The 19,796-nt window shown below is 48.7% G+C and overlaps 1 protein-coding gene across 1 annotated transcript in view; it reads right to left on the reverse strand.

Annotated features, from left to right (window-relative positions):
• Positions 1-19,529, reverse strand: part of LOC116990129 (zinc-binding protein A33-like) — a 26,955-nt gene extending 7,426 nt beyond the window's left edge. The window contains exons 1-2 of the mRNA XM_033047682.1: positions 19,075-19,529; positions 629-724 (exon numbers count right to left, since the gene is read on the reverse strand). Of these exons, the coding sequence (XP_032903573.1) occupies positions 629-724; positions 19,075-19,473 (495 nt within the window). The 5' untranslated portion in view covers positions 19,474-19,529. The remainder of the gene's footprint in view (positions 1-628; positions 725-19,074) is intronic.
• Between the last annotated feature and the right edge of the window lie 267 nt (positions 19,530-19,796).

Below are 19,796 nucleotides of genomic sequence, written 5' to 3' on the forward strand. Positions count from 1 at the left end.
TATGGAACGAGCTGCCAGAGGAGGTAGTTGAGGCTGAAACAGTTAGACAGGTAGGTCTGTGTTCAAGAAGGAACTGCAGATGCTGGAAAATCGAAGGTACACAAAATTGCTGGAGAAACTCAGCAGGTGCAGCAGCATCTATGGAGCGAAGGAAATAGGCAACGTTTCGGGCCGAACCCCTTCTTCAGGTAGGTAGGACAGGTTTGGAGGGATATGGACCAAGCGCAGGCAGGTGGGACTAGCGTAGCTGGGGCATGTTGGCCGGTGTGGGCAAGTTGGGCCTGTTTCCACACTGTGTCTCTCTCTATGACTCTATGACTCTATAATAATGACTGAGTTCAGTGGGGTGGGGGTGGGTAGGTGGGGTTCAGCGTAAAGATGGTAGGCATGGGCAAGTGGCATCCAATGTTGTGAGCGAGGGGTAGGATGGGTGGTTTCTGTGTGGGACAGAACTGGGGGGGGGGGGGGGTGGTGCCATCCATTGGAGGGAACGGTGGGTCTGGTGGAAGGACCCTCTGAGATCATTGGACACATGGGGCAATGGGGGAGGGGTGGGACGGAGGGTGGGAAGGGGGTTCCTGAGTTCCGCTGCTCTCATCGCCCCTCACACAAGGGGTACAGGGCTCACCACCGTCTGGGAGGTTCTGGACGCCTGGCTGGTCTCTGCCTCTCTGTACTCCTCCAGTCTCTTCTCCAGGAATGTCGCCGAGTTCTCCAGCTTCTCCTTGGGGAACACACAGGGGTGGGTAAGTCACGGGACATTGTGGGGTGCGAGGGGCGGGTGGGGGGGTCCCCCCATAAACGAGGAACGAGGTAGCGGGACGGGCGGCACGGTGGTGCAGCGGTAGAGTCGAGGCAGGTTCTGTATCAACATTTAACGGTAGAGTTAGAATCATAGAAAATAGGTGCAGGAGTAGGCCATTCGGCCCTTCGAGCCTGCACCACCATTCAATATGATCATGGCTGATCATCAAACTCAGTATCCTGTACCTGCCTTCTCTCCATACCCCCTGATACCTTTTGCCACAAGGGCCACATCTAACTCCCTCTTAAATATAGCCAATGAACTGTGGCCTCAACTACCTTCTGTGGCAGAGAATTCCAGAGATTCACCACTCTCTGCGTGAAAAATGTTTTTTCTCATCTCGGTCCCCTTTATCCTTAAACTGTGACCCCTAGTTCTGGACTTCCCCAACATCGGGAACAAACTTCCTGCATCTAGCCTGTCCAACCCCTTAAGAATTTTGTAAGTTTCTATAAGATCCCCCCTCAATCTTCTCGCCTCACAGCGCCAGAGACCCGGGTTTGATTCTGACCACGGGTGCTGTCTGTACGGAGTTTGCACGTATGCGCACGTTACATGTGCCTGCCTCTTTGTAAGGTACGTCGAACAATCCTTATTCGAGGCCTTATACCCGAACTCTACCTCCGCTACATTGACGACTGCATTGGTGCTACCTCCTGCGCCCATGCAGAACTCACTGACTTCATCCATTTCACCACTAACTTCCATCCGGCACTCAAATACACCTGGACCATTTCGGACATCTCCCTACCGTTGCTAGACCTCACTATCTCCATCGCAGGTGACAGACTACTGACCGACACCTCCTCTCATCCCACTATGATTATCAGTGGGAGAGAAGGGAACACTGTGTGAGGTTGCAAGGGCCCATATCCCCCCCCCCCCCGCCCCAATGTTTCTAGCTTGCGACAATGTCTATGCTTCAGTAACAGTGGCACAGCGGGTAGTGCCGCTGCCTCACAGTGCCGGAGCCCCGGGTTCGATCCTGACCTCGGCTGCTTTTTGTGTGTGTGTGTGTGTGTGTGTGTGTGTGTGTGCGTTTGTGTGTGTGTGTATGTGTGTGTGTGTGTGTGTGTGTGTGTGTGTGTGTGTGTGTGTGTGTCTGTCTGTCTGTGTGTCTGTCTGTCTCTCTGTCTGTCTGTCTGTCTGTCTGTCTGTCTGTCTGTCTGTCTGTCTGTCTGTCTGTCTGTCTGTCTGTCTGTCTGTCTGTCTGTCTGTCTGTGTAATTCACACGTTCTCCCTGTGACGGCTTGGGTTGGGTTTCCTTCGATGCCCCAGTTTCCTCCCTCTTCCTGAAGAAAGATGTGTGGGGTTTGTAGTTTAATTAGCCCTCTGTAAATTACCTGCTAGCGTGTGGGGAATGGATGAGAAAGTGGAATAAGTGTGAACTAGATCGACAGTGGACTCGGTGGGCCGAAGGGCCTGTTTCCGTGCTGTAATTCCTCCAACTAAAACTTTCCCACTACTGATGAGACTCAATGATCTGTAGTCCCCTGTTTCCATGCTGTATCTACGCACTAGTCTATACAGCGGCATGGTGGCGCAGCGGTAGAGTTGCTGCCTCACAGCGCCAGTGACCCGGGTTCCATCCTGACCACGGGTGCTGTCTGTACGGAGTTTGCACGTTCTCCCCGTGACTCACGTGGGTTTGCTCCGGTTTCCTCCCACACTCCAAAGACGTAGGCTAATTGGCTTGTTAAAATTGTAAATTGTCCCTAGTGTGTGTAGGATAGTGTTAGTGTGCGGGGATCGCTGGTCGGCACGGACTACGTGGGCTGAAGGGCCTGTTTCCAAGCTGTATCTATTATGTAAACTAAACCAAACTATACTATAATAAACTGAACCAAATAACGATAAACACAAAGTGATGAAATAACTCAGCAGGTCAAGTAGCATCGCTGGAGAAAAAGGTTAGGTGGCGTTTCGGGTTGGGACCCTTCTTCGGACTGAAATAGAGTCTTTCTGACCCGCTGAGTTATGTCCCTGTCCCACTTAGGAAACCTGAACGGAAACCTCTGGAGGCTTTGCGCCCCACCCAAGGTTTCCGGAGGTTTTTGTCAGTCTCCCTAATGGTCGAAAGTGGTTTCCGCTTCTTCTATGTTCCGGCGATTATTTCAAAAAATTCAAAACCGGCCGCGACTAAAAATAGGTTGCCTGGAAGGTAAGACCTTCCACTACCTGCAACCTCCGGCAACCACCTGCAACCTCCGGCAACCACCTGCAACCTCCGGCAACCACCTGCAACCTCCGGCAACCACCTGCAACCTCCGGCAACCACCTGCAACCTCCGGCAAACACCTGCAACCTCCGGCAACCACCTGCAACCTCCGGCAACCACCTGCAACCTCCGGCAACCACCTGCAACCTCTGGCAACCACCTGCAAACCTCCGGCAACCACCTGCAACCTCCGGCAACCACCTGCAACCTCCGGCAACCACCTGCAACCTCCGGCAACCACCTGCAACCTCCGGCAACCACCTGCAACCTCCAGCAACCACCTGCAACCTCCGGCAACCACCTGCAACCTCCGGCAACCACCTGCAACCACCTGCAACCTCCGGCAACCACCTGCAACCTCCGGCAACCACCTTCAACTAGCATCGCAACCGGCTTCGACTGAAAAATTACTGATTTTTAAAACGGCAACCTATTTTTAGTCGCGGCCGGTTTTGAATTTTTTGAAATAATCGCCAGAAAGATAGAAGAAGCGGAAACCACTTTTGACCATTATGGAGACTGACAAAAAACCTCCGGGAACCTCACGGAAACCTTGGGTGGGGCACAAAGTCTCCAGAGGTTTCCGTTCAGGTTTCCTAAGTGGGACAGGGGTATTAACTTCAGCACTTTGTGTCCATCTTTGTTATAAACCATACGATACGTTACATTATGATACGATATGATAGATCTTTATTTATCCCAGGCGGGAAATTGATCTGCCAACATTCATAAAAACATATTATACACAAAACAAAAAAATACATGAAACGTGAAAATAAAGTGACGGGTGGAAAGGCTTGGGAGATGTGCAAAGATTTAGGAGGGGGAAGGGGGGTGGTGGGGACAGAAAAGAAATATCTCCTGTGATGTTCTGTCCTGCACTTGGCGCAGTATAATATAGATAAATGTGAGGTTGTCCACTTTGGCGGCAAAAACAAGGGGGTAGATTATTTTCTCAAGGGGGTTAGGTTAGGTAAGGGGGAGGTACAGCGAGACCTGGGTATCCTTATACACCGGTCACTGAAGGTTGGTGTGCAGGTACAGCAGGCAGTGAAGAAAGCTAATGGAATGTTGGTCTTCATAACAAGAGGATTTCAGTATAGGAGTAGAGAGGTTCTTCTGCAGTTGTATAGGGCTCTGGTGAGACCACATCTGGAGTATTGTGTACAGTTTTGGTCTCCGAATTTGAGGAAGGACATCCTTGTGATTGAGTAGGTTCACAAGATTGATCCCTGGGATGGCGGGACTGTCGTATGAGGAAAGATTGAAAAGACTAGGCTTGTATTCACTGGAGTTTAGAAGGATGAGGGGGAGTCTTATAGAAACATATAAAATTATAAAAGGACTGGACAAGCTAGATGCAGGAAAAATGTTCCCAACGTTGGGCGAGTCCAGAACCAGGGCCACAGTCTTAGAATAAAGGGGAGATCATTTTAGACTGAGGTGAGTAAAAAGCTTTTTCACCCAGAGAGTTGTGTGAATGTGTGGAATTCCCTGCCACAGAGGGCAGTAGAGGCCAAGTCACTGGATGGATTTAAGAGAGATAGATAGAGCTCTAGGGGATAGAGTCAAGGGATATGGGGAGAAGGCAGGCATTGGTTATTGATAGGGGACGATCAGCCATGATCACAATGAATGGCAGTGTTGGCTCGAAGGGCCGAATGGCCTCCTCCTGCACCTATTGTCTATGTTTCTATGTTTCTATGTTTCTATGGTACGGTATGATAGAACTTTATTTATCCCAGGAGGGACATTGATCAGCCAATAGTGATAAAAAACACAATATATGTAAAACGTGAAACTAAAGTAACTAGTGGAAAGGCTTGGGAGGTGTGCAAAGATTTGGGAGGGGGGGGGGGGGGACAGGGAAGAAGGATCTCCTGTGGTGTTCCATCCTGCTTCTTGGTGGAACCAGTCTGTTGCTGAAGACTGCCCAGTGTGTAATGAAGGGGGTGAGCTAGATTGTCCAAGATGGACAGGATGCGTGTACCAGTCCACAAATACATCCGCCGTTCTTTGCTTCTAAGCTAAACAAGGGTGTCGAGCTGGGGGAGCAAGTTGCATTGGGATGTGCCGAATGGCTATAAAGAGACGCGTGTCTCAGTTCCCACAGTCCGCAGTGCAGAGAGGAAGTGGTCGGCGTTAACATCTCTTCTCAGTGACGCTTTCCTCCAAAGACCTACAGGTTTGTAGATCAATTGGCCCTTTGCAAATTGTCCCCAGTCACAGTGTGTGTGTAAGATAGTGCTAGCGATGGCTGGCCACCACGGACTCCGTGAGCTGAAGGGACTGTTAACACGCTCTATCTCAAAGCTAAATAAAACTAGCGGCTGAGAAACGCTGTCTTGCACAATTATTGTCTTGTATATATTTTTAGTCTGCATGAAGTATATTTTTGGAAATTCGATTCTCTGAACAGGAACCCACCAGTCATTAGGAAATAACAGTACAACAGGCTATGAGACAGTTCTAGTGCAGAGGTGGGGGGTGGGGGGTCTATCGCAAGGCTGGGGGGGGGGGGGGTCCAACAATGCTGCAGCTGTCTGCTTCGATCTACCTGATATCACAGTTACCAGGCACTTTAGGTACACAAAAATGCTGGTGAAACTCAGCGGGTGCAGCAGCATCTATGGAGCGAAGGAAATAGGCAACGTTTCGGGCCCGAAACGTTGCCTATTTCCTTCGCTCCATAGATGCTGCTGCACCCGCTGAGTTTCTCCAGCATTTTGTGTACCTTCGATTTTCCAGCATCTGCAGTTCCTTCTTAAATACCAGGAGTTACCTCTTCCCATTCCCACACTGACCTTTCTGTCCTGGGCCTCCTCCATTGGAAGAGTGAGGCCCAACACAAATTGGAGGAACAGCATCTAATATTTTGCTTTGGCAGCTTAAACCCCAGCGGAATGATTTTGATTTCTCTAACTTCAAGGAACCCTTGCTTTTCTTGCCATAGAGGGAGTACAGAGAAGGATGCCAGGAGGCTGCAAGGTGACTTGGATAGGCTGGGTGAGTGGGCAGATGCATGGCAGATGCAGTATAATGTGGATAAATGTGAGGTTATCCACTTTGGTGGCAAAAACAGGAAAGCAGACTATAACCTGAATGGTGGCCGATTCGGAAAAGGGGAGATGCAACGAGACCTGGGTATCATGGTACACCAGTCATTGAAAGTAGGCACGCAGGTGCAGCAGGCAGTGAAAAAACCAAATGTTATGTTAGCATTCATAGCAAAAGGATTTGAGTATAGGAGCAGGGAGGTTCTACTGCAGTTGTACAGGGTCTTGGTGAGACCACACCTGGAGTATTGCGTACAATTTTGGTCTCCAAATCTGAGGAAGGACATTCTTGCCATAGAGGGAGTACAGAGAAGGTTCACCAGACTGATTCCTGGGATGTCAGGACTTTCATATGAAGAAAGACTGGATAGACTCGACTTGTACTCGCTAGAGTTTAGGAGATTGAGGGGGGATCTTATAGAAGCTTACAAAATTCTTAAGGGGTTGGACAGGCTAGATACAGGAAGATTATTCCCAATGTTGGGGAAGTCCAGAACAAGGGTTCACACAGTTTAAGGATAAGGGTGAAATCTTTTAGGACCGAGATGAGGAAAACATTTTTCACACAGAAGACTGGTGAATCTGTGGAATTCTCTGCCACAGAGGGTGGTTGAGGCCAGTTCATTGGCTATATCTAAGAGGGAGTTAGATGTGGCCCTTGTGGCCAAAGGGATCAGGGGGTATGGAGAGAAGGCAGGTACAGGATACTGAGTTGGATGATCAGCCATGATCATATTGAATGACGGTGCAGGCTCGAAGGGCCGAATGGCCTACTCCTGCACCTATTTTCTATGTTTCTATGTTTCTATGATCTGAAACGTCACCCATCCCTTCTCTCCAGAGATACGATACGATACTACATGATAAGATACAATACAATACGATACAATCAAACTTTATTTATCCCAGGAGGGAGATTGGTCTGCCAACAGTCATAAGGCACAACAACGCATTATTCAGGCCATCTACAGTTCAACAACACAATTCACTGCTCAAGAATGAAGCTGTAAAAGATCTTAACGCCAGCAACACTGTGGTTAGTTAGTGTGTTGAGAACAAAAATAGAACATACAACAGTATCGCACAGTATAGTGTGGCCTGCATGGGTATCCTGCAGGATCGGTTTCCTCCCACACTCCAAAGACGTACAGGTTTGTAAGTTCATTGGCTTGGTAGAAATGTACAAATTGTCCCTAGTGTGTGCAGGATAGTGTTAGTGTGCGGGGATCGCTGGTAGGCGCGGACTCGGAATCAACTCGTATCTGTCAACTAAATAAACCCAAGTTCAAGTTCAAGTTCAAGTGAGTTTATTGTCATGTGTCCCTGATAAGACAATGAAATTCTTGCTTTGCTTCAGCACACAGAACATAGTAGGCATTTACTACAAAACAGATCAGTGTGTCCATATACCATTGTATAAATATATACACACATGAATGAATAGACTGATAAAGTGCAAATTAACACCTAATGGGTTGTGAATGATCAAGAGTTTTGTCCGAGCCAGGTTTAATAGCCTGATGGCTGTGGGGAAGTAGCTATTCCTGAACCTGGTCGTTGCAGTCTTCAGGCTCCTGTACCTTCTACCTGAAGGTAGCAGGGAGATGAGTGTGTGGCCAGGATGGTGTGGGTCTTTGATGATACTGCCAGCCTTTTTGAGGCAGCGACTGCGATAAATCCCCTCGATGGAAGGGAGGTCAGAGCCGATGATGGACTGGGCAGTGTTTACTACTTTTAGTAGTCTCTTCCTCTCCAGGGCGCTCAAGTTGCCGAACCAAGCCACGATGCAACCAGTCAGCATGCTCTCTACTGTGCACCTGTAGACTCAGCGGGTCAGGCTGCATCTTTGGTGACGTTTCGGGGCGGGACGCTTCTTCAGACTGGTTGGGAGGAGCAGTGAGAGAGGGTTACAGAACTCCAGTGGGAGAGGGGAGGAGAACTTCTTCAAACCTGGCATACCCTGAGGAGATTTCACAGAGGAGCAGTGAAAATGGAGTCCCAAGGAACTGCAGATGCTGATTTACCAAAAGAAAAAGAAAAAAAGCGCTGGAGTAACTCAGCGGGTCATAGAAACAGAGAAACATAGAAAATAGATGCAGCAGTAGGCCATTCGGCCCTTCGAGCCTGCACCGCCATTCAATATGATCATGGCTGATCATCCAAAATCAGTACCCCGTTCCAGCTTTTTCCCCAAAATCCTTTGATGCCCTAAGAGCTAAATCTAACTCTCTTCAAAACATCCAGTGAATTGGCCTCCACTGCCTTCTGTGGCAGAGAATTCCCCAGATCCACAACTCACTGTGTGAAAAGGTTTTTCCTCATCTCAGTCATAAATGGCCTACCCCTTATTCTTAATCTGTGACCCTTGGTTCTGGACTCCCCCAACATCGGGAACATTTTTCCTGCATCTACCCTGTCCAAACCTCTAAGAATTTTATATTTTTCCATAAGATACCCTCTCATCCTTCTAAATTCCAGCAAATACAAGCCCCGTCGACCCATTCTTTCATTATATGTCAGTCCCGCCATCCCAGGAATTAACCTTGTGAACCTACGCTGCACTCTCTCAATAGGAAGAATGTCTTTACTCAAGTTAGGAGACCAAAATTGCACACAATTCTCCAGGTGCGGTCTCTCCTGGGCCCTGTGCGACTGCAGTTGGACCTCCTTGCTCAAATCCTCTCGCAATGAAGGCCAACATGCCATTAGCTTTCTTCACTGTCTGCTGTACCTGCATGCTTACTTTCATTGACTGATGTACAAGCACACCCAGGTCTCGTTGCACCTCCCCTTCTCCCAATTTGACACCATTCAGATAACAATCTGCCTTCCTGTTCTTGCCACCACATTATACTGCATCTGCCATGCTTCTGCCTGCTCACCCAACCACTGCAGCCTCATAGCATCCTCCTCACAGCTCACACTGCCACCCAGCTCTGTGTCATCTGCAAATTTAGAGATGTCACATTTAATCCCCTCGTCTAAATCGTTAATATATATTGTAGACAACTGGGGTCCCAGCACCGAGTCTTGCGGCACCCCACTAGTCAATGACTGCCATTCTGAAAAGGACCCGTTAATTCCTACTCTCTGCTTCCTGTCTGCCAACCAGTTCTCTATCCATGTCAATACCCTACCCCCAATACCATGTGCTCTAATTTTGCACACTAATCTCTTGTGCGGGACCTTGTCAAAGGCATTTAGAAAGTCCAGATACACCACATCCACTGGCTCTCCCTTATCCATTTTACTTGTTACATCCTCAAAAAATTCCAGAAGATTAGTCAAGCATGATTTCCCCTTCATAAATCCATGCTGGCTTTGACTGATCCTGTCACGGCTTTCCAAATGCGCTGCTATAACATCTTTAATAATTGACTCCAGCATCTTCCCCACTACCGATGTAAGGCAAACTGGTCTATAAATCCCTGTTATATCTTCCTCTCTCCTTTCTTAAAAAGTGGAGTTACATTGGCTACCCAGGAACTGTTCCACAGGAACTGATCCAGAGTCGAGAGAACATTGGAAGATGATCACCGAGGCATCCACGATTTCTAGGGCCACCTCCTTGAGTACTCTGGGATGCAGACCATCAGACCCTAGGGATTCATCTGCCTTCAGTCCCAACAGTTTACCTAACAAATTTTGTTAGCCCTTGCTGTCTCCTCCCCTTCCTATGTCTCCCTTAGCCCTCGGGCTCCTCCTCCTCCTTTTTCCTTTCTTTCCCCCCCCCCCCCCCCCCCCCCCCCCCATCCCCCATCAGTCTGAAGAAGGGTTTTGGCCCAAAACGTTGCCCATTTCCTTCGCTCCATAGTTGCTGCTGCACCCGCTGAGTTTCTCCAGCATTTTTGTGTACCTACCATTTTCTGACTAATGTAGATTCCCTTCAGTTCCTCCCTCCCACCAGATCCTCGGTCCCCTAGTATTTCTGGGAGATTGTTTGTGTCTTCCTTGTGCCCCTGTCCCACTTCGGAAACCTGAACGGAAACCTCTGGAGACTTTGCGCCCCACCCAAGGTCTTCGTGCGGTGGTTGCCGGAGGTTGCAGGTAGTGGAAGCAGGTAGGGAGACTGACAAAAACCTCCGGGAACCGCACGGAAACCTTGGGTGGGGCACAAAGTCTCCTGAGGTTTCCGTTCAGGTTTCCTAAGTGGGACAGGGGCATTAGTGAAGACAGAACCAAAGTACTCGTTTACCTGTTCTGCCATTTCCTTGTTTCGCATTATAAATTCACCTGTCTCTGACTGTAAGGGACCTACATTCATCTTCACCAATATAATCTTTTCCTTTCAACATACCTAAAGATATTTTTACAGTCAGTTTTTATATTCCACTCAAGATTTCTCACATGCTTTTTGTCCCCCTCTTAATTAGCCCCCTTGTCCTCCTCTGTTGAGTTCTAAATTTCTCCCAGTCCTCTGGTTTGCCGCTTCTTCTGGCCAATTTATATGCCTCTTCCTTGGATTTAACACTATCCTTGACTTCCCTCGTAAGCCTCGGATGAGCTGCCTTCCCAGTTTTCTTTTTTTGCCAGACAGGGATGAACAATTTCTGGAGTTCATCCATGCGGCCTTTAAATCTTTACCATTGCATGTCCACTGTCAACCCTTTAAGTATAATTTGCCAGCCAATTCCCATCTCATACCTTCAAAGTCTCCTTCATTCAAGTTCAGGGAGCCGGTCTCTGAGTTAACCGTGTCACTCTCCATCCTAATGCAGAATTCCACCATATTAACCATATAACCTTATAACCATATAACAATTACAGCACGGAAACAGGCCATCTCGGCCCTTCTAGTCCGTGCCGAACACTTATTCTCCCCTAGTCCCATCTGCCTGCACTCAGACCATAACCCTCCATTCCTTTCCCGTCCATATAACTATCCAATTTAGTTTTAAATGATAAAATCGAACCTGCCTCCACCACTTCCACTGGAAGCTCATTCCACACAGCTACCACTCTCTGAGTAAAGAAGTTCCCCCTCGTGTTACCCCTAAACTTCTGTCCCTGAACTATTATTATTACCACTCTGATTATTAGCAACCACTTTCTGTTATTTGCACTTTACCAGTTTATTTATTCATGTGTGTATATATTTATATCATGGTATATGGACACATTTATCTGTTTTGTAGTAAATGTCTACTATGTTCTGTGTGCTTAAGCAAAGCAAGAATTTAATTGTCCTATACAGGGACACATGACAATAAACTCACTTGAACTTGAACTTGATCTTAATTCTCAAGTCATATCCTCTTGTTCGAATCTTCCCTACTCTCAGTGGGAAAAGCTTGTCCACGTCAACTCTGTCTATCCCTCTCATCGTTTTAAAGACCTCTATCATGGTGACTTACACAACCTATTATGGTCACTTGCATAAGATCGTCAACTAATCCTTCCTCATTACACAATAGCCACTCTAGGATGGCCTGCCCTCTAGTCAGTTCCTCTACATATTGGTTTAAAAACCCCTCCCGCATACCTTCCAGGAAATCCTCCTCCTCAGCGCTGTTCCCAATTTGGTTGGCCTAATCTATATGTAGATTAAAGTCACCCATGATAACCGCTGTACCTTTGCGACTCGCATCCCGAATTTCCTGCTTGATGCTATCCCCCAACCTCCCTACTGTCAAGTCAAAGTATCCGTTATTGTCATTCAAGCTTTTCAGTCTGAACAAAATTACGGACCTTGCAGTCATAACGTCGAATAAAATAACAAAACACACACTGAACACAGATTTAACATCTGTTTGGTGGTGTGTGTACAACAGACCCGTTTGGTGGTCTGATGGAAAATCAATGGCGTAATATGCTGGAGTAACTCAGCGGGTCAGGCAGCATCTCTGGGGAATATGGATTGGGCGGCGTTTCGAGGCGGGACCCTCCCCCAGTCTGAAGAAGGGTCTCGACCCAAGACATCACCTATCCGTGTTCTCCAGAGACGATGCCTGACCTGCTGAATTACTCCAGCATTTCACGTCTATGTTTCTCCATCACACTAGGCCTTGCCTGAGTTTTAATTCACCTCCAGCATCCTCATTCATGCAGTCCCGTCTCTCCACCCTTCCATTCTGTTTTGCCGTGACTCAGGAGGGGTGGAAGATTGCAACCTTCGCGTGGCCCGCCCTGTTTCGACTAATGCAATCAACTCGACGTACACAAACGGAAACATAGAAACATAGACAATAGGTGCAGGAGTAGGCCATTCGGCCCTTTGAGCCTGCACCGCCATTCAATATGATCATGGCTGATCATCCAACTCAGTATCCTGTACCTGCCTTCTCTCCATACCCCCTGATCCCTTTAGCCACAAGGGCCACATCTAACTCCCTCTTAAATATAGCCAATGAACTGGCCTCAACTACCTTCTGTGGCAGAGAATTCCACAGATTCACCACTCTCTGTGTGAAAAATGTTTTTCTCATCTCGGTCTGAAAAGATTTCCCCCTTAGCCTTAAACTGTGACCCCTTGTTCTGGACTTCCCCAACATCGGGAACAATCTTCCTGCATCTAGCCTGTCCAACCCCTTAAGAATGTTGTAAGTTTCTATAAGATCCCCCCTCAATCTTCTGAATTCTAGCGAGTACAAGCCGAGTCTATCCAGTCTTTCTTCGTATGAAAGTCCTGCCATCCCAGGAATCAGTCCCAAACAGAACAAGTTGTCCAACAACTTTAGGCTGTGCACGCCACACGAAAGAAGAAGAAGTGACCCAAGAGGCTATTCGGCCCATCCATTCCCTGCCAGCTCCCAATCCCGTCCTTCCCTCTCATTCCCCTGTACGCTTGCAAAAATGATCCTCCCTCTCACATTCACCAACTCCAGGACTTGGTGAAGGATGGTCCTTTTCTTTTCACACACCATACACCATACATCACATGTTTTTCTATTATCTACTCTCTCTTTCTCTCTTTTATTATTTAAAAAAAAAAATGAAGCTGTACATAAAATAATTAAAATTTAAAAAAAATTTTAAAAATTAAAAAATAAATACATTTCACCAACTCCCTCCTTTCCCCTCCCCACCTATGCTCCTGCCTCCCAACCTCACCACAATCAATGAATGGTTTATCCACAGATCCACCAGCACACGATACGATACGATACGCTGGAACTTTATTTATTTCAGGAGAATAATTGGTCTGGCAACAGTCATAGAACACAACACGAGACATGAAGACAGACACAAAATGCTGGAGTAACTCAGCGGGACAGGCAGCATCTCTGGAGAGAAGGAATGGGTGACGTTTCGGGTCGAGACCCTTCTTCAGACTGAGAGCGAGGGATAAGGGTAACGAGAGATATAGACGGTGATGTGGAGAGATAAAGAACAAATTAATGAAAGATATACAAAAAGGTAAGGATGATAAAGGCCATTGTTAGCTGTTTGTTGGGTGGGAACGAGAAGCTGGTGCGACTTGGGTGGGGGAGGGATGGAGAGAGAGGGAATGCCGGGGCTACCTGAAGTGAGAGAAATCAATATTTATACCACTGGGCTGTAAGCTGCCCAAGCGGAATATGAGATGCTGTTCCTCCAATTTGCATTTAGCCTCACTCTGACAACGGAGGAGACCCAGGACAGAAGTGGGACAGGACTGGGGATGTGCAAGGATTGGGTGAGGGAAGAGTCAAGGGCCGTCCCCACGAGCATGCGACCTGCAGGCGGCAAGCGCGACCAAACCAGAAGCGGGGGCCGCGCGGAGGTCGAGTGAGAGACGTGAAGTTCGAGCGAAGTCCGCGGGAAGTTCGCGCGTGACGTACGCCGTCGAGGCGGCTGCGGGCCGGCAGGCCGTGCCCGCGCGGAATTGTTGAACACGGTCAGTTTTTCGTAGCCCCGAGCGATGTCGGGACCAGCTCCGCACAACTCCATACGGCTCCGGTGATCGGTGGAGTACTAGTCCTAGTCCTAGGGTCCTAGAGTTCTATAGTCCTAGTTCTAGAGTCCTAGAGTTCTAGAGTCCTAGAGTTCTATAGTCCTAGAGTTCTAGCTCAAGCCACCACGTTAGGTCGCGCTTGCCGCATGGAGTCGCATGCTCGTGGGACAGGCCCTTAAGTCTCAGTCTATCCCACGACAGAGGGGGGAGGAGTTTTACAGTTTGATAGCCACAGGGAAGAAGGATCTCCTGTGGCGTTCTGTGCTGCATCTTGGTGGAACCAGTCTGTTGCTGAAGATGCTCCTCAGGTTGACCAGTGTGTCATGGAAGGGGTGAGTTGTCCAAGATGCTCCGCAGTTTTTCAAGAGCATCCTCCCCTCCAAGACCTCCTCCAATGAATCTAACTCTGCCCCAGGACGGAGCCAGCCTTCCTGATGAGTTGGTGGCACTGGGATGTCACGTACAATACCAGAGGTCAGGATCGAACCGGGGTCACTGGTGCTGTGACACGCTCACCCTGGTTGCACTGTAAATTCAGCTCATTAGTCTAGTTTAGATATACCGTGCGGAATTAGGCCCTTCAGCCCATCGAGTCCATGCCAACCAGCAATCCCCGCACACTACCACTATCCTACACACTAGGGACAATTTACAATTTTACCAAAGCCAATTAACCTACAAACCTGTATGTCTTTGGAGTGTGGGAGGAAACCCACGGAGGTCACGGGGAGAACTTGCAAACTCCACACAGACAGCACCCATAGTCAGCATGGAACCAGTTTCGCTGGTGCTGTAAGGCAGCAAGTCGAACCATTTCACACCGAGGGTGGTGGGTGCATGGAGCGAGCTGCCGGAGGAGGTAGTTGAGGCAGGGACTGTCGCAACGTTTAAGAAACAGTTAGACAGGTACATGGATAGGACAGGTTTGGAGGGATGTGGACCAAGAGCAGGCAAGTGGGACTAGTGCAGATGTGGCATGTTGGCCGGTGTGGGCAAGTTGGGACAAAGGCCCTGCTTCTACACTCTAGAAACTCTGAGACTCTAGGACTAGGACTCTAGAACTCTAGGACTATAGAACTCTAGAACCAGGACTCTAGAACTAGAACTCTAGAGCTCTAGAACCATAGAACTAGGACTCTAGAACTCTAGGACCCTGGGACGCGAACTCTAGGACTAGAACTAGAACTCTAGGACTATCGAACTCTAGGACTAGAACTAGAACTCTAGGACTATAGAACTCTAGGACTCTAGAACTAGGACTAGAACTCTAGGACCCTAGGACTAGGACTAGCACTAGAAATCAAGGACTATAGAACTAGCACTCTCGGACTCTAGAACTCTAGGACTAGAACTAGAGCTCTAGGGCTATAGAACTATAGAACTAGGACTCTAGAACTAGGACACTAGAACACTAGGAACCTGGGACTAGGACTAGAACTCTAGGACTAGAACTAGAACTCTAGGGCTCTAGAACTCTAGGACTATAGAACTCTAGGATCTAGAACTAGGACTCTAGAACTCTAGGACCCTGGGACTAGAACTAGAATTCTAGGACTAGAACTCTAGGTCTATAGAACTCTTGGACTCTAGCACTCTAGGACCAAAACTCTAGGACTAGAACTATCGGACTAGAACTCTCGGACTAGAAGTCTAGGACTAGAACTAGGACTAGAAGTCTATGACTATAGAACTCTTGGACTCTAGGGATCTAGGGCTCTAGGACTTGGAATCTAGAACTCTAGGATTAAGACTCTAGGACTCTAGGACTCTGGAACTATGAATCTCGGAATCTAGGACTCTGGGACTTTAGGAATCTAGGAATTAAGACTCTGGGACATAACTAAATAAACCAATACCACTGCAAATTGAAACAGGAGTAGGCCACTCGCCCCCCTCGAACCAACCCCGCCATTCACCGTGACTGATCTGCCCCAGGCCCCATCTCATCTTCGGTGCCATTTCCCCGAACTCTCAGTTCCCTCATCGTTCAAATATAGATCTACTTCCTGTAAAATGCACACATGGATCTGACGGCCACAAGCCGCCATGCCAGAGAATGACAATGATTCACTGTCCTCTGTAAGTCATTCCTTCGTTTAGTTTGCTTTAACTTACCTTAGCTTAACTTAGTTTAGCTTATCTAAGCGTGGTTTAGCTTAGTTTAGCTTAGTTTAGGTTAGTTTGGTTTAGTCTAGTTCATTTCATCTATATCTCATGTTTCCCTTTCCCCTGACTCTAGTCTGGAAAAGGGTCTTGACCCGAAACGTCACCCATTCCTTCCCTCCAGAGATGCTGCCTGTCCCGCTGAGTTACTCCAGCATTTTGTGTCTATATTAGTTCCATTCAGTCCAGTTCAGTTTAGTTTATTGTCACGTGTACCGAGTTATAGTGAAAAGCTCTTATAATGTGTGCTAACCAGTCAGCGGAAAGACTATACTATAAGATCCCCTCTCATCCTTCTAAATTCCAGTGAACACAAGCCCAGTCGTTCCATTAATTTCATCATATGACAGTCCCATCATCCCGGGAATAAACCTCGTGAACATACGCTGCACTCCCTCAATAGCAAGAATGTTTTAAATCCTTCTTGTGACTGCTTCCCACACCTCTCTATCCTTTCGTAAACAAGGAGACCAGACCTGCACAGACTACCCCAGAAGTGGCCTCACCTGCCCCTCTACATCGGGGACCTGGGATGGATGGTACTGCACAGTGGGGTCCCGTGCTACCTGTTCATCTCCTGGTCCACAGACCCGCCAACATCCTGCCACTGTTGCGGGCTGGAAGAGTCTGTGTTCCAACATCGACACAAAATGCTGGAGTGACTCAGGCAGCATCTCTGGAGAGAAGGAATGGGTGACGTTTCAGACACATGTTTATAGAAGGGTATCGACCTGAAAGGTAACCTTTATCTTCTCACCGGAGATGCTGCCTGTCCCGCTGAGTTACTCCAGCATTTTGTGTCTATCTTCGATTTAAACCAGCATCTGCAGTTCCTTCCTACAGAGTGTGTGTCACACGCCTATATGGCGTGTGTGAGGTTGCAGTTCCCCTGTTCCAATTCCTAAATGGGCAGCTCCTTTGCCTTCTGGCTGCTCTTCACACCCACCACCCTCATCTTTGGACACCCTGTGCGTAGGGGAGAGAGTCGGGCTGTGAAGATGTCCTGGTTGTGTTGCTCCTGGGCCTGGCCAAGCTGGCCATCCGCAAGTCACGGCACCAGGCGGTGGAGGGCTCAGCCCGAGCCGGCTTCCCGCCCCTTTCCCGGGGTTACGTCCGTGCCCGGGTGGGGTTAGAGAGGGACTACGCCCTGTCCACAGGCACCCTGGGGGGTTACCAGGACCGCTGGGCACCACGGGGGTGGAATGCATCCATTAATAAGGATGGGGAAATAGTAATTTAAAGGAAATTTGTTTTATACTTGTATCGTGGTGGTTAGTTTTGTTTGAAAGACATTCTTGCCATAGTGTCATGGTACACCAGTCATTGAAAGTGGGCATGCAGGTGCAGCAGGCAGTGAAGAAAGCGAATGGTATGTTAGCATTCATAGCAAAAGGATTTGAGTATAGGAGCAGGGAGGTTCTACTGCAGTTGTACAGGGTCTTGGTGAGACCACACCTGGAGTATTGCGTACAGTTTTGGTCTCCTATTCTGAGGAAAGACATTCTTGCCATAGAGGGAGTACAGAGAAGGTTCACCAGACTGATTTCTGGGATGTCAGGACTTTCGTATGAAGAAAGACTGGATAGACTCGGCTTGTACTCGCTAGAATTTAGAAGATTGAGGGGGGATCTTATAGAAACTTACAAATTCTTAAGGGGTTGGACAGGCTAGATGCAGGAAGATTGTTCCCGATGTTGGGGAAGTCCAGAACAAGGGGTCACACAGTTTAAGGATAAGGGGGAAATCTTTTAGGACCGAGATGAGAAAAACATTTTTTACACAGAGAGTGGTGAATCTGTGGAATTCTCTGCCACAGAAGGTAGTTGAGGCCATAGTTCATTGGCTATATTTAAGAGGGAGTTAGATGTGGCTAAAGGGATCAGGGGGTATGGAGAGAAGGCAGGTACAGGACACTGAGTTGGATGATCAGCCATGATCATATTGAATGGTGGTGCAGGCTCGAAGGGCCGAATGGCCTACTCCTGCACCTATGTGGATGAAGTGGATGAAGTCAGTGAGTTCTGCATGGGCGCAGGAGGTAGCACCAATGCAGTCGTCAGTGTAGCGGAGGTAGAGTTCGGGTATAAGGCCTCGAACAAGAATTGTGCGACGTACCCTACAAAGAGGCAGGCACATGTAACGTGCCCATACGTGCAAACTCCGTACAGACAGCACCCTTGGTCAGAACAGAATCAAACCCGGGTCTCTGGCGCTGTGAGGCGAGAAGATTGAGGGGGGAACTTATAGAAACTTACAAAATTCTTAGGGGGTTGGACAGGCTAGATGCAGGAAGATTGTTCCCGATGTTGGGGAAGTCCAGGACAAGGGGTCACACAGTTTAAGGATAAAGGGGACCGAGATGAGAAAAACATTTTTCACGCAGAGAGTGGTGAATCTGTGGAATTCTCTGCCACAGAAGGTAGTTGAGGCCACAGTTCATTGGCTATATTTAAGAGGGAGTTAGATGTGGCCCTTGTGGCTAAAGGGATCAGGGGGTATGGAGAGAAGGCAGGTACAGGATACTGAGTTGGATGATCAGCCATGATCATATTGAATGGCGGTGCAGGCTCGAAGGGCCGAATGGCCTACTGCTGCACCTATTTTCTATGTTTCTATGTTTCTATGTTCTCTCTGCAAGGACACTGAGTCTGCGCCAACAAGCGATCCCCACACGCCCGCACCATCTGGCACCCACTTGGGACAATTTTAAACATTTTTATACAAAGCCAATTCGCCTACAAACCTGTACGTCTTTGGAGTGTGGGAGGAAACCGGAGCACCCGGAGAAAACCCACGCAGAGAGACTCTACTCCTGCACCTATTTTCTATGTCTATGTCCATGTCTATGTCTATGTCCATGTCTATGTCTGTGTCTGTGTCTATGTCTACCAGTGCCGTCCAGGTAATGAGATTTGAAGGGTGGGGAGTGTGGGTTGGGGGGGGGGGGGGGTGTTCGTACCTGGCAGAGGGCAAAGGCTTCCTCTGTGGGGATCAACGAGTTCCTGCCCTCCGATCCTTGCGCCAGGCAGCTGGGGCAGACCAGGGTGAGATCCTTCGGGCAGAAGAGCATCGGGTGGTCCCAGTGGGACGGGCACCGTCCCATGCCAACCGCGGGGCTGGGTCCCAGGTTCAACAGGCCCAGGCTGGTCACCAGGGTGGCGAGGAGCTGGTTGGTCTTCAGATCCCTCCTGGGGAACCCCTGGCAGCACTGCGGGCATGCGACGGTTCCCTCCTCTCCGCGCCACCGCCCCAAGACGCACGCCCGGCAGAAGTTGTGGCCGCAGTCCAAGGTGACGGGCTCCGAGTAGATGTGGGCGCAGATGGTGCAGCGAAGATTCTGCCCCAAGCTCTCAGCCATTCTTTCCTCTCTCCTCCCCGTCTCTCACTCTCTCTCTCTGTGCTGCTCTAAGACAACCACCCTCCACTCAGCTTGCGGTATTTTTAGACACTGTACACTTCCTGGTTTCACTATGACTTTGCAGTGGCTGGTCAGTATCACGTCGAGATGAAATCTGTCTCAACCAATGAGTCCTTCATCGAAGGTAGACACAAGAAGCTGGAGTAACTCAGGCCCTTCAGACCATACGGGCTGCAGGTCGGTCAGGGAGTTATACATGCAGTTCGTTCTGTCTGAAGAAGGGTTTCGGCCCAAAACGTCGCCTATTTCCTTCGCTCCATAGA

This window comes from Amblyraja radiata, chromosome 30 (assembly GCF_010909765.2).
Source record: "Amblyraja radiata isolate CabotCenter1 chromosome 30, sAmbRad1.1.pri, whole genome shotgun sequence".
NCBI classification, from domain to species: Eukaryota; Metazoa; Chordata; class Chondrichthyes; order Rajiformes; family Rajidae; genus Amblyraja; species Amblyraja radiata.